At 42.7% G+C, this 27,996-nt stretch overlaps 1 protein-coding gene across 3 annotated transcripts; it reads left to right on the top strand.

Annotated features, from left to right (window-relative positions):
• Window positions 1-32: 32 nt before the first annotated feature.
• Window positions 33-27,801, top strand: LOC139790234 (mothers against decapentaplegic homolog 4). 3 transcript variants are annotated; one of them, XM_071731783.1, is made up of 13 exons: window positions 33-406; window positions 7,141-7,316; window positions 9,577-9,963; window positions 10,851-11,025; window positions 11,411-11,440; window positions 12,939-13,154; window positions 14,904-15,023; window positions 15,169-15,279; window positions 17,079-17,129; window positions 19,027-19,210; window positions 20,096-20,264; window positions 21,592-21,730; window positions 22,808-27,801. In XM_071731783.1, exons 3-13 carry the CDS (start codon window positions 9,715-9,717, stop codon window positions 23,017-23,019), a joined length of 1,656 nt encoding a protein of 551 aa, XP_071587884.1. In that variant the 5' UTR covers window positions 33-406; window positions 7,141-7,316; window positions 9,577-9,714; the 3' UTR covers window positions 23,020-27,801. The 3 variants fall into 3 exon arrangements, with proteins under 3 accessions (XP_071587884.1, XP_071587883.1, XP_071587885.1); XM_071731782.1 differs by lacking the exon at window positions 7,141-7,316; XM_071731784.1 differs by lacking the exons at window positions 7,141-7,316; window positions 14,904-15,023 and having other exon boundaries at window positions 34-406.
• Window positions 27,802-27,996: the final 195 nt, after the last annotated feature.

Genomic DNA, 27,996 nt, shown 5'->3' with positions numbered 1-27,996 from the left:
TGTGTGTATATGGGGGGGGGGGTGCCGGGTACCCGGATGTGGCGCATGCGCCGTGGCTGCTGGACGTGTCGGCGGCGGCCGCGGAGTGCGAGCGGCCGGAGCCGCGGCAACAACAACAACAACCCGGACCCCGACAGCACCCGGGCGGCGGACACGGGGGCACCCGCCTTGCCTTCCCCCCTTCCCGGGCTTATAAGCACCGCCCCGCCCGGTTGCTAGCCCGGGAAGGGGAGGGCGGGTTTGGGGGGGCGGAGGCCTGGCCCGCTCCGGCGCACCGGGGCCGGCTGAGGCGGGGGAAGGATCCCGTCCCCCCCCTCCCCCTGCCTTCTTTAGCCTCCCGCCTTCTCCCCGCCGCCCCTCACCACAAGGCCGCGCCCGGGAAAGCGGCGGCTCCGCCGAGGCCCAGGTAACATCCGCTCTCGGCTCCCGCCTCCCTCAGGCCCCGCTCCGGGGAGCAGGAGCAGCCGCTGCCCCTTCCTCACCCCCGGGGTGGGTGGGTGGGTGTGTGTGTGGGGGTTTCTCCTCAGCCCCGCTGCCCCTTCTTCCCTTCTCCCCGCGAGGGGAAGGATCAGATCCTTCTTCCCCCACCCCTGCCGGCCCCGAAACTTTCCGTGGTATTGATTTAAAATCCCGCTGTCCTCTCGGCACGGCTCTGCAGCCGGCCCTGTCCCCGCTTCAACTTTTCCTCCGCTCTCTCCGGCCTCTTCTCTCCGCACGCTGGAAAATGCCCTGGATGTTCTTTTAATTATTTTTTTTTTTTTTTAAATTATCATTATTTGAGTGTGTGCGAGCCGCTTCGCCTTTCTGCTTCTCCCCAGCCTGCCATGTTCTTTGCAATAACCACAGAAAAACGGGGCTCTTAGCTGGTTTTCACCCAGCGCCGGGCTGCTCGTTAAAAAGCTGTTAACTAAAGATTAGTCCAGCTTTACTGTTTCTTTCCCCCTTCTCCTTCCCATCCCCCGTTCTGTTGGGTTTTTGGGGGAAGCTCTGGGACTCGCTGCATAGTTGGAGGTTTTACCTGGGGAGGTTTTACCGCGGGGAGGATGGTTCATTTCGTGGGGTAATCTCCTTGTGGGTTACGGTGTGTTATTACAACTCGGAGCCCAAATTGCACTCCTGCAGCCCTATTGTTGGCAGACACACACGGCCGGAGCGGGATCGTGGTGTCTTTCCCCACCTCTCCTCAAATTAGCTCGGGGATGAACGGTGTTGCCACTATCAACAGGAGAGGAGAGGGCTTTGGGGTTATTCCGCCAGAGCTTTTGGAAATCATCGAAGCTTTTCTGCTTCTCTGAACACCCTGGGTGATCTCAGGAGAGGCTGTTGAAACGGAGCTACAGCTGCCCCGTGGAACGAGGGTGTTTGCAAGCAGGCAGCTTGTCCTTCTGGCTCTCCTCTTATCTTCCCCAGGTTGCTACTAGAAGGAGTTCCTTCTCTCTTTGCATTCATGAACCTCTTTTGATTTGCTTGTTGCATAAGCAGGCGCGTTTAATATTGATACAGAAACTTTCTTGAGGCTTCGGCTCTTTGAAATAGAAGCAAGCAAGTGTCTCAAACTGATTAGAATGCCTTTTTTTTTTTTTTTTAAGTAGATGCCTCTTTACATAATGCATTCCGGCGCAGCCAGTACAATAGGGATGGGAGTTTGGAGAGGTAGGAGCAGATTTAGTGGAGAACAAAGGTGCTGAGAGCAGCTTGCTGCAGCCTGGTGAGGAGCAGCCTTTGCCGTGCAGTTGTTAAGCTCTTGTTGGAATTTGAGGACTCTGTTTTCCTATGTTGTTAACCTCCTGAAAAACTCGACTTTTGGTTGGAACTGGAATTTTCCATGCTTGCTTTGCCCAGAGGTGATTTTTTTTTTTTTTTTTTTTTTCGGTGTGTGTGTGTGTGTGTTTAAAGCTCGAACAAAACGCAGAGAACATTACCTCTGTGCAGATTACAATAAAGAACAGATGTTATCTAATACACCTATTGCTAGGGCATTGAAACATTCTGTCCAAGTGAAAAATCACACCACTTCTGCCTCAGCAAGGTCTGACTCTTCCCTTTTATTGCGTGGTGTAGCCACAATTGTTTCCTCTGTTTGTGAGGTTTTGACAAATTACTGTTTTTCCTTGTTGAAAGGAGCCTTCTGCAAGGGGATGGGTCTTGCAGGATCCTCCGTGGAAGAGTTCAGGCAGGTTTGCTCTCATCCTACAGCTAGGATTTCCATCACCTGCTCCTTTCTGAGCCTTTCCTGCCCTTCACAGGTTTCCATCCCCTAGGAATTCTAGGATGGCTTCTTGGTGGTGTGAGTCTCAGTGCCTGGGTGAAACAGATGCAGCTGTAGAGTTTGCTGTTCTCCCCACTCTCCTGATGTACCCTGGTCTTCCTTCTCTGACTGGCCAGAAGCCTGTGTTGAAAAGAGGAGTTTGTTCTCTTTTGTGCCTTCTCAGAAATTAAAAGGAGAGAAAGGGAAGGGGAACAAAAATGGAAAAAAAAAAAAAAAAAAAAAAGGAACTTCCTGGGTTAAAAAACCTTTGCATTTGTAGTCACATCAGCATAGTTGCATGATCTTTTTTATCATGTCCTGTCCCCTCCATGCATTTAGAGACAAGAGTTGCCTTTTTTTTTTTTTTTTTTTACTGTGTTATTAGTTTCTTGAATGAGAAAAAAAACCAAAACCAACCCTGGAACCTTGTGCAGCAGCAATGTTTGCTCTGTTCAGAGGCTCAGTCTGTTGCATTTGTAAAGTGCTGCTGAAAGCAGTGCACAGGTGGAAGCTGAGAGGAGGAAAGGTGCAGCTGGGCAGCTCCATCACATCAGTTGCTTCCAAAAAGAAATGGCTGTTCCTGCTTTTTCCCCCTTGGATTTCCTGTGAAGATGAATGAATTCCCACACAGAATTGTCTGAAAAGTCTTCTCCAGTTTCCTTTATTCTGTCACTGCCAGGGGGATGAGCAGAATTGACACTGGTGCATGGAGAAAAATAGTGCAGGACCTTCTTGGTGCTCTTTCTCTTGCTTTTTAATGCTAATTGTTTTTATGCCTACAAACATTTTGTCCCTGTTCACCCTTTGGGCAAGTAGATAGTAATCTGATGTGCTGGAAGGTATCTGCAGTTTAATCACTTATTTATAATCTTCATCAAATCCTGACCTGCCTTTTGTTATATTGATTTATGGATTTACTTTTTATCCTAAAACTTAGAGCACTACATTATTAAACAGCAAAACTCCGTGTTTTGGTGGTTAAAAGCTATCAAAAGCAGATTCTGCTTTTCTGCCATCCTTGGGTTTGTCTCCTTTTGGAGGCAACAGAGCCTCTCTTGTCCTTTCTGCACGTGTAATGTTGCAGCAAGATGTCAGTTTGCATGCTGTTCTAATTAGCCAGTTCATTAGTGCTGCATTACTGCCCAGTTTTAGAACACTGGGGGGGTTCTTTCTGGTAAATGGTGTTCCCCAAACATTAGTGGCAGCTTTGAGCAAACAACTCTTTTTTTTTTTTTTTTTCCTAAAAATTACCTTTGTATTTGCAACGTGGAAATACATTGTTGGTCATTGGGGTCTTTTTTTTGCACAAATTCATTGCCTTCCTCACCCCAGTAGGTGACTCTCCAGCTTTGCAAGCCTTAGTCTGGCTGAGATCTTTCTTTCTTACTACAATAAATGTGGTTTTTTTTCTTTTTTTAATCAAAAGCTCAGACATGAGGAGCTGCTTTTTTTTTTTTTTTTTTTTTTCTTTTGAAGACCATAGTGATAATATTCACTTAAGTCATGGCTCATTACAGAAGATATTCTGCCCCCAAGATTTGCTGACTTGCTTAGACCCTTCTACACTGTCTTGCAGTGGATGGTGGCCAAGTTCTCTTAAGATTTGTAGCACTGATAGAAGGACTTTGTTCTACCTGCTGATTGCCATTAGACACCCTTTTGCCCTGCATTACCCTCTTCAACAGCCCTGTGTTTCTCACGCCAGCCCTTACATGGATACACCAGTGCTAAAAATTCCCAGGCTTGTATCTTTCCAGGCATCACAGAGCATTTTTGCATAAATTCTGCTAAAAAGCTGAGTTCCTCTTCTCTAGAACAGCCCAGTTCAGTGTGAAAGGACCCACACCCATCATCTGGGGTGACACAGGACCCTTGCCTGATGCTTTTCCACAAAAAGATGGCAAATCTCTCTTCCCCCTCTTGCTGTTTCAAGGCCTCCTGAGCTCTGAATGTGTCATCTGATACTTAACACGTGGAAAACCTTTTGGGTTGTTGGTTGTTTTTTTTTTCTTTCATTTTAACTTTGCAGACTCTTTGTATTTTCATCACCACTCTTCACTTCAGGTTTCTCATGGGGTTGCAGATCCATCTTGTGTTCTTCACTGCTGATCTCCATTGTTGATCAGCCCCCTCCACCAGCATCTCTTGGACCTTCAGCACCATGTTTGGATCCAGAACCTCTCCTGAGTTGAGCTGAGCTGAGCTGCAGGATTTATCCATCAAAAGCTGTTCCAAGGGGTCGTTGTTTCCCTGACACCTGCAGGAGCTGTTTTTCCAGTTGTGCCAAGGCTGTGCTATATTTTTTTACTTATTTTTTTTTCTTTCTTTCAGTGCTTCATGGTTTTTAGCATCTTAGTTTTTAGAACTAAGTGGCAATCCCTCCTCATCACACTACTTCTCATCTCTTTTCTCCTGCAAACAATGACAGCTCCAAGGGATGTGGGAATTTACCTAGTTTGTTGTCAAAACTTCATAAAATCCATGCTCAGAAAGTGACAGGGGGGGCAGGAAGGGGGGGTTCTGGCCTCTTGCCCATATCTTAAAGTAATTATCCAGTGGCATTTGGGCTGTCACATTTTTAGATGTGAGTTTGGTGGTGAATTTGATCCCTCCACAGCTCTGATTGGTTCCAACCCTCCTGTAAATGAACCGGGCGGTGCATCGGATCAGCACCAGACCCAGATTAACCCCTCTTGCCTGAGCTGTTGGTTTGCTGATTGCCTGGATTGTGTCCCTTTGGGTTACATCCCTGACTTCCAGCTCCATCCTAACCTCCTGCTTTGTCTGAGTAAGCCTTGTTATTTCCTGTTCTTATTTTGGGGTTAAGCTGTTGTTCTTTCCTTGCCCCCAAATTGCAACCTGTGGCTTTTGTGGGAGGTTAGGGGGAAGAGAAGCCACTTGAGGGGGAGAAATAAAGAACACAAGTAACTTCTCAGCAAATTTTCATTTTTACAGTGGGAATTGTTGGGATACAGAGATTATTTTTTTTAGACAAGTTTCAAAATGGGCTTGGCTTGGTTGAGGGGAGTTTAGGTGAAGTCTTCACATTTTTTTAGCTCCGATGTCTCCCTGGCTGTAGTAATGTCTCTGTAAAAACAAGGAAGAACAATTCTGTGAAAAGCAGAAACCCTTTTTTCTCCCCCCCTCTTCTTAAACCCTTTGTGCCTTCTTCAGACCCTGCATGTATGTGTCCTGCATGCTCTTGTTGATGAAGAATTTCAAACTGAAATAAACCCCAGCAGCTCTCGGGCCTCGCGTGAGGCTTTCCAAGAGATCCTATCTTACAAATGCTCGTGTGCTGCCTGAAGAGTTGCTGCAAAATATTTGGAAGTCATGGCTCAGGCTGTTTTTGTTACCCTTGGTTTTTTGGCACGTGAAAAGCACTTGTTCTTAAGCCCTGCTGGCTTAGAATAGTCTATCTTGCTGGTGCAGCTTGAGGAGATCTGGCAAACAAGGTGGAATATTAATTTTCTGTTCCATAAACTCATTGATTATCCCTTTGGGTGAGATCTCATCTGCTTTTTGGACTTTGCTCCATTGTTTCTAGTTGATCCAGGAGCACCTTGCTTCCACCAAGGGGAATGCTCTCCTGGAACTCTGAGCTAGTTTTTGCAGGAGATGCTGAACATTAAGCCCCATCTCTGTTTTCTAGCCACAGGAGCAAAATGATCTCTGTTTAGCAGTTGATCTGAGAACAGTGGAATAGTTTGAATCAGTAGGGTGTTTATTTTGCTTTCCTTGCCCATAAGGTAAATTTAAGTGCAATGAGTGTGAGAGCTCAGTGAAATTATTTCCACGTAGATAAATCAATAATATTTTTAATTTTAATTACAGAGGTTGCATACGATTATAACTTCCTGTGTTGGGTTTTTTTTTTTGGTTTTTTTTTTTTTTTAGAATCTATTTATATTGTTCAGGTAACCGTTCCTGGCAGAATTTACCAGGGGCATGAAAAGGAGGCATGTGGCCTCAATGTTGCATTTTTAATTTGAGACAGCTGCTTCATGTTTTGAATTTCATTGCAGAGGCTAAAAAGATCCATCACCCTTCAGCGAGGCAGCCGCAGGGAAGTGGGATGGACTGAAGAATGATGGTGTTTGTTCAAGTCTGCAGCAGTCTTGGAGGAAGAGTTTCAGTTAATGGTTACTTAGCAGGTCTCTCAGCAGTGTGTTGGCTGTAGATCATCAAAGGTGGTTTTAATTACCTGGCAATCTCAACTTCTTTTGTCTTGCAGATTGATGTCCTCTCCAGAGGATCTTATCCTTGTCCCCACACTTAGGCCGTGGCAGGGCAGGAGTTGTTGTTTTGTAACAGACCTATTAATACTCAGTTGTTGAAATAAATGACTTGCTCTAACATAATGAGTTACCTCTTGATAATTTTGTAACTTGTCAGCATTTCACATTAGCATGTCCCATTTTTTTTTTATTTTCTGTGTTCTCCTTGCATCACCCCACAGCCAAAGGCAGAGGAGCACCTTTGGCTTCCTTGGGAGGCGAAGCCAAAAGTTTTGCTGCAAGCTGTCTCCTGCTGCTGCTTTCTCCTGTTTCCTGCCTCTCTTTCTGCCCCTTTTCCCCCAAAACACACTCTTAGTTGTCCATGAAATTCCAGGGTGAGGGAAAACCAGATCTTTGCTCAACCTATTTGGTGCCGTATTTCACCGTAAAGCTGTCGCCTGAGCTCTCTCAGCTCCTTGGGTGGAGGGATGTGCTGAAGAATGATTTCCAGATCTCATGCTTGCATCAAATAAAGGTTAAATCACACAACCACACTGTTGTTGTGCAGAACACGGAGCACTCTGGTTTGGAGGGCGTGCTGGAACCTTCTCTTCAAAGGCTGTCTTCTAAAAATACAAGGTGTTAAGATTGCGTTTCACTTTTATTTGCACACAGGGAAGTAGTAGAGGAAGGAGGTGTCAAGGCACCTCTTGAATGTGTGACTTGGTCAAAGATAGGCTTGTCGAGCTGCTGGGTGAGAAACTGAAATTTGTGGAAGGCCCAAACTTGGCTGCAAAATACACTCTGGTGCTTCAGAAGAAATACGTTGTGGTGCCAGAAATATGTGCCAGGTTGGTAGCCCCCCCCTGACCTCACCCCCATTTTTTCTGGGGGTGGAAAAGGCAAGAATAATACATCCAGGTTTTTTGGGGAGGGAAACTTCTAGAGGAAGGCTCCTGAACTACCCTGTAGTCATGCACCAGCACTGTGTAGCAGCATTCAAAACCCTGAACAAGTGGCTTGGCTTTCTAAAGTGCTGAATAGTCAGAAGCTCCTATTGAGTGCAGTGGCAGCTGAGGGGTGACTCAACATTTCTGAAGATTATTTCACTTAAAATAAGGGTTTATTTGCTTGATCTTAGTCTTCTGGAAGTCGTCAGGCAAAATTCTCATTGATTGTTTTAGGGGTGTAGAAGGTGGAGCTGCATATATAGTTTTAAGCATCTTATTTAAAGCTTTTTTGACTAATAGCTTTATCTAGTTGCTTATTTATGATTATTTATGCATATCTCTCTGGGATGCTGCTTTATATTTAAAGAAAATGATGTTCTATTCTGTTTTAGCTGGCAAGCTTTTATGGATTTATGTGAGTTGCCATGGAGAATGACTGGCAGGTTAAGCTTGACTTTTAAAAGAGGCTTATTGAGTTGAAGTGCAAAAAAAAAAAACAACAATCTAGCACTGAAGGGAGAAACTTTATTAGCTAGGTAAAATGATCTTATTCAAACTTGCAGGTGATTGTTTTCTTTTGGGAAAAATCAGGTCCAAAAAAGCATCCCTACAAAAGAAGAAAATGATTAAAAATGGAGCGGAGGGGAAGGATTTGGGATGGGTTTTTTCCAAGAGTTCCAAAGCATGCTGTATTCAAGTTAAAATTGGAGGAAATATTAAATAGGGAAGACTTAATTTCCTTTTATAATTGTCCTGGATTTGTGGTATTTTGGATTTTTTTACAAGCAAGGAAACCATGTATTCACACTGTAATTTGTGTGAGGCATTATCTTTCTAAGGTAACATCCCCATCCCACTCTTATTTTTGTGCATTTGTTTCCAATAAATATCTCCTGTACCTCTAATACCATGGAAAATTCCAGTGCAGTGACAGGTCTTTGACTGGATGTATTCCTCTGATAATATGAAGAGACTTCTTTTTCCTTACCTGTTGAAGCTGAATGTATTTTATTTACATTGCTGAGGACAACAGAAAGGCTTATTTTTTAAGTTCTCAGAAAACATAAATGGAGAAAAATAATTTCTGTGTGTTTGCTGCCAGTGTCTTCAAGTCAGACCAAATAGATGGTAGAATGGTGTTACTGGTTGACTACCTGAAGCTTGAAGAACCAGAGCAGCTTTTTGGACTCCTTCCCTGCCAGTGCACAAAACCTGCTGTCCTATGTTTCTGGATCAAACAAGATGAAGTGTAGAAATTAGCTGACAGAACAGAGAAAATCAGGCCAGCTCTTTTAATTTGTGAATTAAAGGAAACTTGAAAACCATGAGGTCTTCTGGCTTTGAGAAGGATGACTTCATGAGCAGAAACTACTGCAAGTTCTTAACAGAGGGAGTTGAAAGGCCAAACGTTTTGGGACAGACTTACTCCTTTTCTTAGTGTAATTCAGACAGTTCTGCTTGAGACCGTTTAAAAGTGCTTTTTTTTCATGACTTCAGTTGATGTGGCTTGATCCAGAAGAAGCTGGATCCAAACAACAGGAGACAAATGTGCCAGTTGGGATTTTCATACATAAAGATACACAGAGTACTAATTTACATAAATGTGTATTAAGCTAATGGCCAGGCAGAGTTTTTGCCTTTCTGATTAGCCAAGAGAATTAGGGTTAGTCTGAGGTCAGAACACAGCTCTGACCTATTCAAAGAGGATTATTAAATAAAGATGATTCTGGTTTGCATTTGTGCTTCTTTACCATTCAGATTTTGGTTTGGTCACTCCCCCTTGATTCCCAGTCAGGATTTTCACTTGGTTTCATCCTTCCTAGGAAATCATTGTCACTCTTCTCCTTCTCCTGATTCAGAGCCTGTTCATCTAATAATCCCTCCCTTTCTATATGTACCTACTATGTGTACATGTATACAATCTTTATTTAAATACTGGTAGTAGGGCTGAAAAAAAAATAACCTTATACCTAAGCAGTGTCTTAAGCATGTTTTAGCTATCATGGAACAAGTGATGCAGTTTTTTGTTTTTTTTTCATGTGCTTTTAATATCCTGCACTTAGCTTGAAAATAAAAGAAGCAAAAAAGCCACAACCTTCCTTAGAAACATGCTCTGCAGTTTGTGACAAACAATTCTAATGTAGCTATTTTTTCCTCCTAGGTTTTCCCAAGAGACAGTACATCTAACACTTAACTTGGATCATCTCTTGTGTTCATCAGCTTGAAAACCATAACAGCCCCCCCCAAACTGAAAAGGAAAAAAAAAACAAAAACAAACCCATAAAAAAAGCTGTGACAAATGGACAATATGTCTATTACTAACACACCAACAAGTAATGATGCTTGTCTGAGCATTGTTCACAGCTTGATGTGCCATCGACAAGGGGGAGAGAGTGAAACTTTTGCCAAGCGCGCAATTGAAAGTTTAGTTAAAAAGCTAAAGGAGAAAAAAGATGAATTGGATTCTTTGATTACAGCCATAACCACAAATGGAGCTCATCCTAGCAAGTGTGTTACAATACAGAGAACGCTGGATGGGAGGCTGCAGGTCAGTACCAGTGCCAATCAGCTGTTTTCCTCCTACTCAAGCTGGAGCAGAAGGGAGTGACGCAGGATCCTAGAGTCTTGAGGAAGAGTAGCTCTTCTCTTGCTTCCCCCCCTCACCCCCATCTGTGGTTTTGTGGCTGCAGTGTTTGCTGGTTGATTTTTTTTTTTTTCCAAAAGGAGCAGAAGGCGTTGGATCAGCGAGGGTGTGTGTGTGTGTGGCAGGAAAAAGCAGGGTCCTGTAACAAATTGGGCTGCTTACCCTGGTATTTTCACTGCAAGCTTCTGTTAGCTCTGTGTTGGTCAGCAGGGTGAAGAAAGAGCTCTCCTCCCTTGCTGAGGTACTCCAAGGAGTCTGCAGTACTCAGTACCTGCCTAGCTTGGGTTGTCTTCCAGGACAGATGTCATGTTTGCTGGCTAGCTTTCTGCCTAGAAGCATTTTTATTTTTTATTTTTTTTAAATTTATTATTTTTCAGTATAATGGATTGGCATTCTTCTACTTGTAAATTCCTTCTAGCATAGCTTTTAGTGCCTGGTTCCTCTTCTTCTGGGGCAAAGCTCCTTCATCATCCATGGTGGGGAAGGTGACCATACAGAAAACATTAAACATAAAGCCTGCTTCTGCCATTTTATAGCCAGTATTTTATCTTAAAAAAATCACTTAACCTCAGCAAAACCCTGTTAGAAACTGATTTCTGTCCAAAACTTGGGGTAAACAGCGCGCACCTTTTTGTTTGTTTTTTTGTTTGGGGTCCTTTTTTGACCTATTTTGATGATGGGGGAGAGGTTGTGGTGGTGTTTGTCCTCTTCCAGCTTTGCTCCTCACTTTAATAAAGAAAAAAAACCACCTTGCTGCTTTTCCCACTCAACTTTTGTGTCTGCCTTTTTAGGTGGCTGGTCGCAAGGGATTCCCTCATGTGATTTATGCTCGGCTTTGGAGGTGGCCTGATCTTCATAAAAATGAACTCAAGCATGTTAAATATTGTCAGTATGCTTTTGACTTAAAATGTGACAGTGTCTGTGTAAATCCTTACCATTATGAGCGTGTAGTATCACCTGGCATCGGTGAGTAGGCACTGGATTTAAAATAGAACAGGGGGGAAGGATAAAAATGTGAAATGTTTGCCTTTTGAGTGGAGAAAATGCAGGCCTAAATTTAAAAAAAATAATTAACTTTTAAGGATCGAATTATAAATTGCTCCTGTGTGGTCATGTCCAGCTTACTGGAATTTTCTGACACCTTTCTGAAGGAACAGTTTGTGGCTTTTGTGTAAAAAGTTCTTACAGTTCATGTGCACCTTAGGAGTAACTTAGCATTGAAACTTGTGTTGTGTTGGGGGGGTAGAATATGTAGAGTCTGTTGTGCTAATATCTAAAAGCTTATAAACTTAATGTTAATTGTGTATATAATCCTCCACACACATCCTGTTTCTTTTTCTTCTTTTTAAAGATCTCTCAGGACTGACACTACAGAGCTCTGGTAAGTAGTTCTGTTTGTTACTGCATTTCTGTGAGCACAAACTGTGTTAAACTCTCCAGTTTATTCCTTTGTAGCTCCTTGGGAGGGAGTACAGAGAGCAGATGGGAAGTGCATTTGTCTCTCTGGTTTTGGAAAAAACAGATAAATAGGAGATGAGAGGCAAGTTCTGATAAATTCTTTAAGTTGAGGCTTTAGCTCAGGTTCTGCTTTCAGTGCCTGGAAATTAAAATCTCCAACAAAAAAAAAAAAGAAAAGAAAAAAATCTCACTGTTAAACATCTCTGATTAAAATCCCCAACACCCAAAACGTGTGCAGCTGTATGATATGCTCATTAATTGGATTGGGAATAATAGATGCTTATGATTTAATAAGTAGTTTAACAAGAAAATAATAGGAATTCTGTAGTTAATATGCAGTCTAATGAAGTCTTCTAATATTTGTGCTGAAACTTGTGAAAAATCAGTCATTAAATGGCCAATATACATTATTCAGAAGTCTGAGCTTGTGCAGCTGGTAACTGCTCTGTTTCAAAACTGAATATTTTTGTTATTCCAGAAGAGACTCAGAGAGAAGGAAATTTGGGAAATCCATTGTTTTTAGCACCTTATTCAAAGTATTCAAGCAAAGATGACTTAAGACCCAACCAACTGCTAACTTCACAAGCTTTAACTTGTGTGCTCATTTCTCCTAATTTGCATTATTACCTCTGCCTGCTGAAAAATGATCCTTTTTGTATAGAATCAAAGCTCACCAGCCAGCAGTTAAAAGTGTTTCCTCCTGTGCTACTCTCTCTGCAGCAGGAAACAGAACATTGCTGCCCATTTTAGCACTTTTAAGGCTGCTTTAAAAACGAGCATGGGAACTTAATGTAGTGTTAAGAGTTCTACTTGAATATGCTCAATAGCACATCCAGAAATAAATTCTGGTGGGGATGGTGCTAGGAATTTCCTGAGGCTGTCTGTGGAGTATTCTGAATTAATGGCTAAGCTGTTAAATAGAGGGGGTGGTGTTACATTGTCTTGGAGTGGGAATTTCATGTTTCTAGTCAATTTGGATGGGAGTTTAAAATTACTGGAGGGATTCATGAGGGGTTTTTTTCTGTGCTGTGTTGATGAATTCTGCTTTTCCCAGGGGCTTGGGTTTGGGCTCTTCCTTGTGCGCTAGAAATCGGTTCCTTAGTTCCTTCCTTAATGTGTATTTGGGGGCTTGCATGGGTTTCCCATAGATTTACTCTGTCCAGTCACATGGTTATGGGCTAGAAAACAAAATCCTAGTGTGGGACTGAAGTGGCAGGAAGCAAAAGAATCAGTTTGCTTCCCCACCCAGTTCAGCTCTGAAAATTCCCCCCGCCGACTCGCGGCGGGCAGCGGAGTCCTTCAGGGATGCTTCCAGAGGTTGAATCCTCCTCCCAGGAGTCTTGGCACTGGGATTGCTTGAAAGCTTCAGTGCTGTTTTGTAGTTGAAACCTGGAAGTTGCTTTTGCTTTGCTCCTCCACAGCTCCATCAAGCATGTTGGTGAAAGACGAGTACGTTCATGACTACGAGGGGCAGCCGTCGTTGTCTTCTGCTGAAGGGCATTCTGTTCAAACCATCCAGCACCCACCAAGTAACAGGGCATCAACAGAGCCTTATAGCACCCCAGCCATGTTAGCTCCTACTGAGGCTAGCACTACCAGCACCACTAACTTTCCCAACATTCCTGTGGCTTCAACAAGTAAGATCCTTGAGCTTGTATGCGAAAATGTGGGAGGGGGGGGAAAAAAAAAAGCCCAGAGATAATCACTGTTGTCTTACAGGGCCACACTAAACTGGTGAAGTGTGTGGCCAGTATGATTTGGCAGTTTTACAACTCTTGAGAAAAGCTTCTAGCTTACAGCATCCTCAGAGTAACTTTTCCTGGTGTGACCCAGTGATTTTTAAGTGAGACTGAAGCTAGAGGAGTGTTACACAGCTCTTTCAATTATACCAGAGGTTCAGTGTTACAATGTTAGAACAGTTGACCACTGACAAAACCTTGTGACTACTATTGGAAAAATTGCTGTAGGAATGGAAGAATTTGATTATTTTTTCACACCACCAAGCAGAACCACAAAAGGTGGCAATATCCAGAGGTTTCCAGGTGATTCTTTAGTGTCCCACAGATGACAAAATGAGTCTTCCAGTTTTTAACTAGATTGTTTTTCTAATGGCCTTCTGTACTACCAGAGTGACAGCCCTAATTAATATTTTCATCACTCTGAGTGCTGTGTTGTAGTTCTTTGTACTTTTTGTGTGTACTTGGTGCTAGTGCAAGCCTCTGGATTGCCAACATCAAACCTCACACTTCTCCTGCAGGACAGTGAAGCAGATCTGTAGGCAGTGTCCTGCACCCCTAACTTGGAAACCTGTGAAGTTTGGAGGAGTTTTCACCCACTCTTCAGGAGTTTAATAAGATGTGTGTGAACAGAATGGATTTCATGTTATCAGATTTGAATTCTGGTGATATTGGGGTGTTCTGATAATGTACTTTAATTTCAGCTGGTGACTTTTTTGCTAAAACTAATGATGGTTTTGCCAAGCTGAGATACAGTGTCTCTGCTTGTCTCCAGCAGAGAAAAAAAGGAGAGGAAATTGAATCCTATTGCCTTTGCACAACAGCTGATAGTCAATCACTTTTATCTCATCAGTGCTGTAATTGTTGGAGCAAAGTGGACACGAAATAACAACTTGCTTTTAGGTTTTTAATGCAAGTTTTTCAGTTCTGCTAGCCAGACCAGCTTGAGAGTGCAAGAATAACTTGTGGAACTGCTGATCAGTTTAGTGTTAATGGCTGAGCTGAAGCCTTCTGAAAATCAAATTCTGTTAACCTGTTCTGAAATCTCTCTAGTTTGACTTCAGAGCTTAAGCAACTCTTGAACTATTTATTTGGGAAAAAAACAAGCCCAACAAAAACCAAAGCAGCAACTTTTTTCAGGAAGGATTCAGGTGATGTATGCAGCTCTATTCCAGCACTATTTTTAAAAATAAAATACTGTTCAGTATGCTTTGGAGGCCATGAATTCAAGTAACTGTCTTCCTTAGGAACAGCAGGTAAAAAATAAGCAACTTGCTGGACCTGCTGCTGGCCTGTTTGGATTGGTACCAAATCTACTCCAGCTGTTGAATAAAACCCTGCCACATCCCTTCTTTCCTTTCAAACTGAAAAGCAAGATGTGAACAAAACAAAGATGAGGTTGATAACCAGAGTTCTCTGCCTTACTGCAACTCCTGAAATATGAAGGGTGTCAAAAATGAGCATCTTGCTCCAGGTTTCCTGAGACACTCTGGTGGGTGGAAAAAAAAAAACACAAAAATCCTGAAAGCAGACTTGTAGCTGTCTATTGCAGTGCCCTTAGTTGGGTGTCTTTTCCTCCCCAGTAGTGCTGAGCTCTTCTTAATTAAAATTTTGGAACGTTCATGAATAGGTAGTGTGTTCTTTTACCAGGTCAACCTACCAATATATTGACAGGTAGCCATAGTGATGGACTCTTACAGATTGCTTCAGGGCCTCAGCCAGGAACTCAGCAGAATGGGTTTACAGCTCAGCCAGCTACTTACCATCACAGTGAGTATAAACATCTGTGCACTCTTCTTAGTTTTCTAAAAAAAAACCAGTTTCCAAACGTTCCGGAGAAAATAGAGGATTAGAAGCAAAGAGGAGGCAAAACTCCCTTAAAAACCAATTCCTCCTTTCTTTTTTTTTTTTTTAGATAGTACCACAACTTGGACTGGAAGTCGGACAGCAGCCTACACACCCACCATACCTCACCACCAGAATGGCCATCTTCAGCATCACCCACCTATGCATCCTGGACATTACTGTAAGTAGTGCAGCTCTGCACATCACTTCCTTTGTTTCCACTTCCCTTGAATGATAGGAACTCATTTCTCATTATTCTTGACCCTCAGATCCCCTTTTTTTTTTTGAGTTTTTCCACTCCCTTGCTTGTGTTTAGTGTATTCAATATGAGAGCTTGATGGGCTTTCACAGAATCACCTTGCTTGGAAAAGACCTTCAAGATCACTGAGTCCAGCCAATGGGGTCCTCCATCAGAGGTCAGAAAATCAGATAGCTTGAGGGATCCCATCTGTCCTTTGTCTTAAACAAAACTAGCATTGTCTTTCTAAACCTCTGCTTTTAATGTTTTTTTCTTGTAGTAAATGTTTCCTCAGCAGAAAAGGAAGTGGATTCAGAATGTGTTGTTTGGATATTTTTCTTTCAAAACTGGCTGGTTTTATCTTCTAGGTTATTCTTTTAATTTTCTAGAAATTTCAAAGTCATGTCTTAATGATGTAAGAACCTCCAGTATGCTTTGGAAGATGTGTGTCCAAGTCCAATAAGCAGTTTAAAAGAACTTTTTGAACAGTAAAATACTTGTCAATGAAGTGGTCTTGCCCACAGCCTGACTCAGGAGTGCATTTGACACACAAACTTTAAAAATCTTTCTCATCTATGAAACCAGGACCAAACCATCTTGTTTTAAGGTCCAGGAGGTGAGAAGGAAAAAGAAGTGCTGAAACTTTGTGTGTGTCTAGCACAGCATATGTATTGTAACAGTATAGTGAAAAAAAATAAAACACCAAAACCCAAAGGTTTTCTAAATTTATTGACAAAAAGCTCCAGCAGTTCTTTATGTCCTGCTCCAGCACTGAACCACATCACCTGGTTGCAGCAGTTGTTGTTAGGGGAGGGGAAAATATGCTGTGAGTTGATGTCAGGATGACTTCTCAGCTTTTCAAGGAGATTGTGGCTTTGATGTGGTTATTGAGTGTCATTATCTTGTGCTGTTAGGATCCCACTTCACTGTCATCTTATTCCTCAGCAGCACCAGGGTGTAAAAACCTAAGTGGTGCAGAAGATGCTCTCTAAATGTTTCTCAGTGCCTGGATCATTCCATGATTAATATTTGTAACTGGCTGGTGAGACCACTCAGAGCTTTTCTTCACAAAAAATGCACCTTTTGGCACCTACCAACATGGTGCCTGTTTTGACATCTTGTTGCAAAAGATGCTTTTACTTGGGAGAGAAAATTCCTTTTTCTCTGCTGCCTGTGAGGGACCTCATTAGTTTGTGAAAGTGGAGATAATCAACTGAGCAGTATCAAGATAATTTTGTCTTTAGAAAATGGCTTCTCTAGGGCATTTTTTTCCATCTTCAGGCAGTGTTCCTGATGGTCAGCTTGTTCTGTCATTGATGGGACTCATGAAATGCCATTTCTGACAGATTTTTGTCACATGCCTCTATCTGATGGGTCTCTCTTTGCCCCAGCTTGGGGGCAGATGTGAAGCCCAAGTCCTATTTTTATTACATCTTCACACTGCCTCTGGATTCTGCTCTCTCCTGGAGCTGGGTCTGGCTTGAGCAGCTTGCAGCCTTTCCTCCTGAGATCCTAATGGAGCTTTTAGCTTTACTCAGCTTCTGAATTTTTAGGAAACCTCTCAGAGTATAATTCTTCTGTGGGCATTTTTCTCCCCTGTCAGATTTAGCCAATTGATTCAGAAACTATTGGGATTTACACCACCTGGCATCCTCACAAGTCTTTTGTTGTAGGAAAACAGATTAAGAAAGCAAACCTTATTTTTTCCTTGTGTAAACCAAATTTCATATTTTCTTTTAAAGGGCCAGTTCACAATGAACTTGCATTCCAGCCTCCTATATCAAATCATCCTGGTGAGTAAAATCTAACATGTAATAGTGGTGTTGTGGAAACCAGTAACTTTGTTTTGAGTCTTGGTTGGTTTTGTTTGGTTCTCTTGTATCAAGTACTCTGAAATTTGTGAGATACATGTTCAGAAGGGGTGGGAGAAGAAGGAGAAGGAACCATTTTGTGAAAAGTCTGGATTTGAATTGGGATTTTTTTTTCAAACAGCAGCCTACTCTCTGAACTCAATTTAATTTAGATGCCCAAGTCAAAGATTTGCAATCCTTAAACCCACCCTGAGCCAGTCCCTACCCCTGGAGTTGCCTCCATCCTAACATTGTGGTGCTGAAGTTCCTCTTTGGACCTTTGTATAGAATCTTGATCCAGATTCCTCATTAATGGTAGCAGTTCAGGGAACCAAAGAGATCATGTCTTGAGGTACAAACCAGCCCCACTGCAGGTGTGGGGTGGTATTTTGTTTTTAACAACATCAAAGTTGTTGCCTGCATGGGGAGAGCTCTATAGTTGAAAAGTCTGAAAGTTTTAACTCTTTTTTTTTCAGTTAATAAATCAGTGCCAGAGATAAATCTGTTGATAATTGCTGGCTGAACTTAACTAGAGCTAAATTGTATTTTGCATTATTTAAGTTTTTTTCACCCTATTGCTTCACCCAGGGGTTTCACCTTATTCAGTCTTAAGACACATGAGTATTTATTGGAAGATTAAAAAAACTTCAGGGGATTCAGACACTTTTTTGGTTTTTGGTTTTTTTTTTTTCTAATAAAAGCAACTTCTTAAGGTGAGCTCTGGGGTGCAGCTGTTTGTAAATGAACAAGTACCACTTCTGGCCCTGGCAGAGCTCTTTTTCCTTCTGGATTTAGACCCTGGCACATCAGCTCTTCTGCTGCCCTTTTTTTGAGCACACTGCAGTGCTGATTTTCTTGACCCTCCCCAGCAAGGTGCTTTTCTGCTGTGGAAATGGGCTCTTGGATTCAGCAAAGCTCCCCAGAATCCCCAGTGGCTTCAGCTCCTTGTGACTTGGGGTTTTAATGTGTCTGAAGAGAGAAACTCAACACTTCAAAGCACATACAGCAAAGTGCAGAAGCTTGAGGAGCTGGGTCCTCCCAGGCAGAGACAAACATGTAAAAAAAAAAATAAAAAATTTATGTGTTTTGTCAGCTTTCCTCCTTCCCTGAAGTGCTGGGGTCTAAGTAGCATCCTCCAGAGCGCTGGGGTTCCCTTTGCTCACATGGTTGCTTCTTCCAAATGCTGTCTTCATAGCCAGTTTTAATTTTTAAAATAGCAAAGGTAAAAGGCAGCTCCTTGCTGTTAAAACTTGCCATTTTCTTCTGCTCCCTTGCTTGATACTTCCTTGTTTTATCCCAGGCCTGACTTTGTTGTGTGCAGACAAGATCACTCTCTGATCTTTGATGGTTTTTCCCCCCATTGCCCTGCTTTCCAGATGCAGTTTGCTTTGCAGGAAGGATAGAGAAAGCAGACTTCACCTAGGAGGTAGTTCTATCTTCACCCAGATCTGTTTGAGAGGTAGTTTCCCTCAGCCTAGCCCTGAGGAGGCAGATATTTATTCTTTATGTTAAAAGTGCACAAAAAAATCAAACTGCAGACAGAAGGCGCAGGAACGCAGATGGTTTACCAAATCTAACTTGTATCCTAAACCTTACAAAGACTTGATGTGTGCTCAAATCAAACCAACAAGCCCCTCTTTCTTGCAGTGTGTAGTATTTTTCTCTGCTAGCAGACATGTCTCTGCCTGCCTCAACTTGGCTCCTCTCAGTGTGCACTCAGACCCTGCACCACCAGCGCCGTTGCAGGAAGCTCAGTTGATTGTCTGCAATGGTTTTTATTGCTATGGTTTCTGTTTCCTTTTTTTTTTTTTTTTTTAATATGCATTTTTCTGTTCTTCAGCTCCAGAGTACTGGTGTTCAATTGCATATTTTGAAATGGACGTGCAAGTTGGGGAGACATTTAAAGTCCCCTCCAGCTGTCCCATTGTCACTGTTGATGGCTACGTGGATCCTTCCGGAGGAGACCGGTTCTGCCTGGGCCAGCTTTCCAACGTGCACAGAACAGAAGCCATTGAGAGAGCAAGGTATTCTTTGGGCTGGATCCCAAAAGCTTCAGCTGGCTGTGAGATTTGATAACACTTCATTCTCCTCCCTGTCAAAACAACCAGCAGGGCATGGTGCTTTTCATTGATTTAGCCCCAGTAGAGTTTATTTTTCGAGGCTGCTTCTGTGACACGTTCAAAATGGGAGCTGCCTGACAGAGACCCTCAGTGCAACCCCCTGCCTTTCATTGCTGTGCCTTCCAGGATAAAATTAGCAACTCGTGCCATTATGTATGCAAGCTGAATATTAGCTCTCCCCACCCCAGAGGGATGTGAGAAGATCTGAAATACAGAGCTTTGTCAGAGGAGCAGAGGGTTGGGTTTTCATTCATTCTCACCCTGCACGCCTCAGGCTCTGATGTGGAACCAAAATCTTGCACCTTTTTTTTTTTTTTTTTTCCCCTTTCTTTGAAACAAAGAGGAAGAAAACAGCCCCATGTCCTCAGAAACATCGTGTTACAGCAGTCAGAGAGCTGGAAGGTGATCCAAAGGAACATTTCTGCATTAAGATGTGGCTTTGAGTGATTTTCTGAACTAAAATACTTGTAGCATTTTGCACTGAATGTCTTTGGTGTCTCTCTGAGACACTTTATAGGTGCCACTCCATTATCATTGCTTCTACATTCTGTGTTCCCTGTAGATCTTTGCATGCTATTACAGATGGTTATTTTTTTTACTTTACAGGGTTTTTTTTTTGTGGCTGTATGCCTGGGATAATAACTACAATTTCAAGTCCTCGTTCAGTGGGGTGGAAATGAAAATCTCGCAGACCATAAAGAAACCATAATGAGAATTAGGGTTTATTTAGTAAAAGTGTGATTTACAGCAGATAGACACAGGCATGATGGGACTGGTTTTCTTTTTAAGGTTGCACATAGGTAAAGGGGTGCAGCTGGAGTGCAAGGGGGAAGGAGATGTGTGGGTGAGATGCCTCAGCGACCACGCTGTCTTCGTGCAGAGTTACTACCTGGATCGAGAAGCAGGGCGTGCTCCAGGGGATGCTGTTCACAAGATTTACCCAAGTGCATATATAAAGGTTGGTTTGCTCTTCCTAGGGGTAGATTTCTTACAAATGCTAAGGGAAATGATGAGACCCTGAAATAAATGTAACTTTGCTTCTGATTCTCATGGTTTGAGTTGGAAGGCACCTTAAAACTCATCCAGTTCCCTCTGCCATGTGCAGGGACACCTCCCACCAGCCCAGGTTGCTCCAAGCCCCATCCAACCTGACCTGAGACACTGCCAGGGATGGGGCAGCCACAGCTTCCTTGGGCAACCTGTTCCAGGGTCTCACCACCTTCAAATTAAATAATTTCTTCCTAATATCCAACTTAAATCTCCCCTTTTCTAGTTTTAAACCATTTCCCCTTGTCCTCTCACTACACCGCCCTGTCAAAAGCCCTACCCCAGCTTTCTTGTAGCCTCCCTTCATTATCCTTTTAAAACCTAAAACTTTACATCTGACTTAAGATGAGTTCAGTAGGTGACTCTGAATGGGAAATATCATCCAGATGCTCCTAAAGGAACTAATTTTGTATTTTGTCACAGTCTTTATAGCAGTTTTTTGTATTTTTTCTTATAGTTTTCAATTAACTGCTATTAAAATTCCCAGCATAGGTTTTCTGTTTCCCTCTCCAAAACAAAAAAAAATTGGGCAAGTGTGTAAATGTGTAAATCCAGAAGTTTGTGTTATGAACATGAAATGATGCAGAGGTCACACAAGTGCATGGAAACAAAACTATTTTCAGGAGATTCTTATTTGCACGTGTGACTGCAGAACTTGAAAATTCATCTGGGACAAGTTTCACTTATAAAAACAAAAAAATTTTGAATTAGAGATCAACTACTTGCAGGTTGCAGTGATGATTTTTATTTTTTTAATCATTGGTTTTGCAGGCAGGTTGTGTAATGAAGGTGAAAAAAAACCAGTGATGCTTGTAGCAATGATTGGTATTGCTTTCAAACTTCCTTAACACATTTCAGTGAAGCAGAATGAAGTCTGAGAAAGTGAAGCAAGACTTGTTGAGTTCCATATTTATTTATATGCCTATTTCCTTGGAAATCTGGGGATTTAGTTGAAAATCTGGGATTTCATTAGCCTGTAGACTTTGATTCTGCAGTTAGTTATGTCCTGCTCAGCTCAGGCAGGTTGTGGTAGGAAGAAATCTCCAAGAATCAGCTTTAATATTTAGAAATAACACGTTTCAGTTAGAAATCAAACTATTTAGGGTGGGTTTGCTGTTAACCTAAGTGTGTGTGGGACAGAAGACAGGTCCAGATTATTGGGGTTGGGACTTGAGGAATTCTTCCCTTCCTTGTTTTGGGTGAGTTTACATAGTTTGGTGTTTTCTTCTTTCCCAAAGGTGTTTGATTTACGCCAGTGTCATCGTCAGATGCAACAGCAGGCTGCCACTGCCCAAGCTGCTGCTGCTGCTCAAGCTGCTGCAGTAGCTGGAAACATCCCAGGACCAGGATCAGTAGGTGGAATAGCCCCAGCCATTAGTAAGTAAATTAACTCCTTGGTCTCCTGTTTGATTTTTTTTTTTTTTTTTTTTTCTCACCTAAAAACCACACACCACAGCTCTCCCTCCCCATCCGTCCACCTGCTGCCCCAGCAGCTGAACTCTGAATGTGAGGAGGTGTAAGTTTGGAGTGGTTCCCTCTCTACCTGTTTCACTCTAGAGTCTTCAGGAGGTGTCAGATGTGTATAAACAGAAAAAGTTTATAGAGAAGGATAAATGACATAACCCTCTTAGGTTAAACAAAGATACTTCTGGCTGCTTAAAAAAGTCCTTGAGTAGGTTGAGGGAAACTTAATTCTTGAGAAGAGGAAGAAGAGAGTGTGAGGGTGTTTTTTCTCTTGATTTTTTTTTCTTCAAAGTTATTCTGAGCTAGAGTTTTCTCTTACTCAATTCTAAACCCTTGAAATTGTACCTGAGTACTTTTGGAAGTGCAAATACTCCCATGTCTCTGGCTGCTTCACGTGCCACAGTGTTTTCTGAATTCCTTGCCTTGCCAAATTCTCTAAATTCCTGAAGGCATTTTGGGGAGTGGATTGAAGTTGTGCCTTAGCCATACATGTGATTTGAAGCTTGCCAGCTGGATTCATCTTTTTATTTTATTAGGTGTCAGTAATTTGTTAACCCAGCTTCCTGCCAGGTGATCAGTCTTGAGTTCTTACACTGAAAACACAGAATTTGGCAAACCTCAAGAAGAGATTTTTTATTTTTTTTTTTTTAACCTCATTTCCTAAAAAAGTTTTAAATGCCACTTAAGACAGTGGGTTTCATCCTATCTCCTCCATCACAAGGAGCTCCATATTTCAGCACACTTTCAGGATGGCAGAACAAATTGTAACTGGAAGAAATGCCAAAAAATTGCTGCCTTTTAAAGATCCGCCTTGGCTGTGGCGAGAGGGAGTTGTAGATGAAGATGAGCCAGCCCAGCAGACAGGAATGGCTTAACAAAACAGCTGAAAAAAAAAAAAAAACCCCAACAACCAACCAAACCAAAAAAAAAAGCCCCAAAACCAAAAAAGATGATGCCTGTGAAGACTGACTTGAACCCTTTCCTGTTTAGGTTTGTCAGCAGCCGCTGGGATCGGTGTAGATGACCTTCGCCGCTTGTGCATACTCAGGATGAGTTTTGTAAAAGGTTGGGGACCTGATTACCCGAGGCAGAGCATCAAAGAGACCCCCTGCTGGATTGAAATTCATTTACACCGGGCCCTCCAGCTCCTAGATGAAGTCCTTCACACCATGCCTATTGCAGACCCACAGCCTTTAGACTGAGACCCCCCCCTCTGCACTGCTGCGGGCCCTTCTATTGTGAGGATGGTGGATTGTAAAATACAATTCTGTTTATAACCTGAAGATATATTTTACTTTTTGTTCTGCTTAATCTTCTGAAAAACAAACAAACACCACAAACAAACAAAACCAAAACTCCCTTCCCCCCTTCCACCCCCCTCACCCTGGTTTTAAAAATGTGTTTGCCACCTTGCTCTTAGCAGAAAGAAACTGAACAAGCGGAATTTGGATTTCAGTTCTTTCCAGAAGTTTTCACAATGCGTGGCTCAGGGCTTGAAGTGAATGAGAAATGCCTTCTAGAGACTTCACAGTGTTGGGTTTGTCCCCTGTGAAACTTCACTTCTCTATGATGGCATCTTAGTGATGAGCCTCCCAGGAGCCTTTTGTATGCAGAATATATATTATATATATATTTATATCTGAAAATTCCTTCTACTAGTTATAAAACATTTACCTGACAGCAACTTTAAAATTCCAGCTGATTGGTGATGTTCTTTGGAGGGAACAAGAGCTAACAGAAGAACTTTTTATATTTTGTTGACTATCTTGTCATGGGTTTTTCCAGATTAATCTTTTTCCAGATTAAAAGGTAGAAGCTGCCAAAAAAAGTGAGGGACGAGATGCACGTTGTTGGTTAAAAATAAGAAGGAAAGGAAGTGTGGCTTTCCCTTCACTACTTAAAAAAAAATTTATATATATCTTAGATTTTTATTTATATAGGCATGTGAGTTTTAAAACACTAAAGAAATGGGTGCTTTCAGTGCTGGCACTCAGTTGAAAACAGACCATGAAATACCCAGTCTGCAAAGTTGCCACTGAAATTACTACTGACTTCTCTGATGTCACTCAAGTCAAAACTTGGCAGGTATTTTCCAACAAAACAGTTGCATGCCTCTTTTTCCTTGAGTGTACCATTAAAATCATGGATAATATTCCATCTTTAGGATCCAGTTTTTGTATCTGTTCACCATTTCCTCTCAGGGCAAGATGGCAAACTTGTTTTTATACCTCTTGGTTCTTTGAAGCCCTTCTGCCATCAACGACCGTATCAATTGGCAATGACTTTGTATAGAGAATTTATAGTAGAAAAGGAAAAAAAAAAATGCAAATGTATTGACTGTATGACAGATACAATATGTATGCTTTCTTCTCTAGTTAATAGTATAAATAAACTAATGAAAACCCTGATTTTTTTTTTTTTTTAAATGTAAATTTAGTTTGCTTCTCTTACGTAATCCTGCACCTGATGGATGATTTTCCTTCGCAGGACCAGCAGCAGCCAATAGTGGGAGGAGGTTTTTTGTTTAAAGTCACCAGAGAGCAGGTCCCAATTTTCTTTCCTTAGCACCTCCTGAGGGTATCTCTTCCAGCTTTTATGCCAGAGCATGAGGAGGAATTCCTGATGATTTTTTTTTCAGCCTGTGTGGAAGGAGTTGGAGCTGAATTTATCTTTGAAATCCATCGGCTCCGGATTAAATCCTTCGAGCGCTGCCGGTTCTGCTCCTCCTGCTGAGCTGGGCTGTGCTGAGCTGATCTGGCAGCGTGGTTGTGGTGGTTTATCATAAGCAGAAGATCTTGGAAGAGATTATTCAGCAGCTTTTGGCCAAGTTTCTAGAATAATGTCAGGAATCTGCAGAGGGCTGAGGCACAGAGTGTTCAGGTAGCGCTGAAATCGGAGTCAGCAGTCGTTGTTTCTATCTCAGGCTTAGAAGCACTCAGAGATGATGCTTTCTGGCCAGAAATGGAGGAGTTTTCTCCATATTTCAGTGTTGCTTTCTTCAGACTAACTTCTAAAAAGCTTCACTGCTCCCCCACCCTTTTGTGGCATCTTCTTGACTTTTGGAAAAACAGCGTTTGCTTTTTTTTCTCTTTAAATTTCAAACCTTTTTAATTCTCCTTGCTCCCCTAACAATCTCATTTATCCAAAGAGCAAGCTGCATCAGATTCTTGAGGAACACATTCAGCAGAGGATTCTTCAGCATCCTTGGAGAAAGATTACCCTTCACCCCACAAAAAAAACTTGACTTGGGGGAAGAAATGAAAAGCCCAACTGCACATTCTCCTTACCAACCTCCTTTTTTGAGCTGTCTGCCCTGCTCTTTCTGCTGAGTTTCAAGTTCCCCAGCATCTCACCTTTTTAGTGATGAATTGACTGTTAAGCCCAGGAGTTTAATCCCTGTTTCACATTGCAGTTTTGTGAGGGCCTTATCATACTGATCTGTATGAGGTTACTTCACAGAAAACCCTCTGTACTGGCTGCTGATGTTTTGATTGTGCCAAGCTTTGATACAACACAGTGTAAAACTATTTTTCCCTGCCTGCTGGGGTTCTTGTTTGTCTTACAAGTCTGAAGGAATTCAGCTCCTAAGGGGTTGGTTGTTGTTTTTTTTGGTGTTGCAAGTCTACCTACAGTGAATGGTACCTCCAGTGTAGTGACTTAAATGGCCAAAACTGTTCAGAAAATGGAACAAAAAAAAAAAAAACCAAACCCAAACAAAAAAACATCAGATGAGTTTATCAGACCCAAGAAATCATAAGGAGAACTCTGAATGGACTTCATCTTGCCCACCAGGCAGTTACAGAGAGGATGCTGATAAAGGGCAAAATGAGAGAATCACTTTTAGATTTTTATGTGCCTGTTACTTTTTGTACTTTGATGGCAAGGCAGAAATGGGCTGGGAACCCTTCAACACCACCTTGTTGAACCTTGACAGTCTTGCATTTAGGGCTTTGTCTGGGGTTCAGAGAAGCCCTACAGCTCCTTGATGCTCCCCATCCCCCCTGGAGGCAAAGCCATCAAGACTGCTCCAATCCCATCTCCTTCTTCAGCTCCCAGTGTTCCAAACCTGGTGAATCCAATGAGGAATTTTTCAGCTAGCCAGCTCCCCTTGCTCTCCCCATGTCTTTCCTTGGTTCTTTCCCTGGAGATAATCACCCCCCCTGGCTCTCACCTCAAAATGAGCTTTGTGCTGGAGCACTTGGTCATTGCCCTTTGTGTCCTGGGGAGCTGGGATCAGCACCAGAAGGTTTGGGTGGTTTTGGCCCTGTTATTGTTGGTTTGGAAAGCCCCAGGGTGTTTAATGTTAAGATGGTAAAGGAAAGGAAAGCTCTTCCCTGGAATGCTTTAAAAAGACTTAAAATTCTCACAGGGGTCCCTTGGGAGGAGCTGAAACTGCAAAGCTGGTTAGAAATGGTTCCATCTTCTGGGCTTAGAGAGGAACCTGGACCTCCTGGCTGTGATTTAAGGCACTTCATGAGCAACTGAGGACTTGGGGAAGTTCTCTGGCTGCTTTATAGAGAGGGACCTGAAGTACAGAGGGTACAAGGGGTCTCCCCTGGTCACCCAGCAGCTCTGTAGCAGCAGCAGTCATGGAACCTGTGTCCAACTCCTGTGCCTTACCTTTGAGACCATCTTCACTTCATGTGACACTTCTGAAGATGACAGCATCCTCTCTGTGGAGCTCAAATCTCTGCCTAGGAACCATGCAAAAACTTCCTATTTTGCAAGAAAAGAGGGTGAGGAGAGTGGGGTTCTGCCACGGAACCCTTGGAATGTTGTTTCTGTCTTGATGGAGACATCTTGAACCTCTTCTTGGAAGAGTTAAATGCTTCAGAAAGGATCTTCTTGAGCTGCATTTTTATTCTGCTGCATGGAGTGGGGGAATCCCTGGTTGCTTCTTGAATTCAAGCCAGAGAGATGGGGCTGCTTCTGAGTGGGCTTCAGAAATGATTGAAGAAATCCTTTTTCTTCTTCCCCTCCTCCTCCTCTCAGGCCCTGTGCTGCTTAACATAAAAATACGAAGCTCCATGAAACCAGAAGCTGCTCAGTTGTCAGGCATTGTGTAGGAGGCAGTTTTGGAGAGGTTCCTTTCTTCTTGTGTTTTGAAAGCACCATAAAAGCTGTGGTGTCACCTGGTCCTGTTGAAAACAGGAGGATTCCCATCACTGGGAACAGGTTTGTGAGGAGCTGGTTTGGGGACTGAGGGTTGCAAGCTGCCTCTTGTAGGACCTTGGTGTTCCTCATCACTAAGCTGCTGGCTTCTAACCCCCCTTTGCCTGGAGAAGCTGGCACTTTGATCACAGATAAGGAAAAAAAAACCAATGGGGAAGCACTTCTCCATCAGATGCAGGAGCTGGTGATGGGAATCATGGGGTGACCCACCTCTAAAACCTTGTTCTGGGTGGTGTGTTCTGAGACCCAGTTGGGAGGTACCACCAGGCTGAGGTCCCTGAGAACCAACTTGACTTCTCAAGGTTGGGAAAATCCTCCTTGGTGAGAGGAGAACCTCTGGAGATTTTTTTTGGCACTGCTGGCTGCTCTTGTGCCTTGCGAGTGATCCTGATCCATCCTTTCAAAATTCACAGAACTTCCAATTCTTTTCAAGCTCACCAGACAAACCCATCCCCTCGTGCTTTCTTGCTCCAGTCCCTTCTGTCTTTTTTTTTTTTGGTGACATTTGGTAGCACTGCCACGTTGTGCTTCAGTTAGCTTGAGAGCTGCAAAACACTGAGACCCAAAACTCACCTCGAGAGGGTTTTTTTTCTTTTTTTTTTGTTTTGTTTTGAGCATGAGAGCCTGGTGAAAAGTTTCTTCTTTTAGCCATTGCCTCTTGATAAGCGGTCAAACCAGAATTCCCAGTAGTTCCTTTGTAGCTTTCCTGTCTGTTTTTCATTAGACCTAGTTTGTGGATAATCTCCTGTAGTTAACTTTCCTGAACTTCTGTAACAGAGTATGTTTTTGATTAAAAAAGGTCAAGATTCAAAGCTTTGGCTTCTTTATTTTATTCCCTGGAGAGCTCTCACCCTGGGGCTGCCCAGTTTTCAGAACTTGGAGCTGCAATCTTCACTTTTGTCGTGGTCAGAAGAGCTCTGAGGGTCAGGATGGTGATTTTGGAGTCCCCTGTGCCTGACATTTTGGTGCCACCAGCACTGAACCCAAACCCAAGTGGAGTGTCCAGC

Source organism: Heliangelus exortis, chromosome Z, assembly GCF_036169615.1.
Source record: "Heliangelus exortis chromosome Z, bHelExo1.hap1, whole genome shotgun sequence".
NCBI lineage: Eukaryota > Metazoa > Chordata > Aves > Apodiformes > Trochilidae > Heliangelus > Heliangelus exortis.
This window is presented reverse-complemented; position numbering and strand designations above follow the sequence as displayed.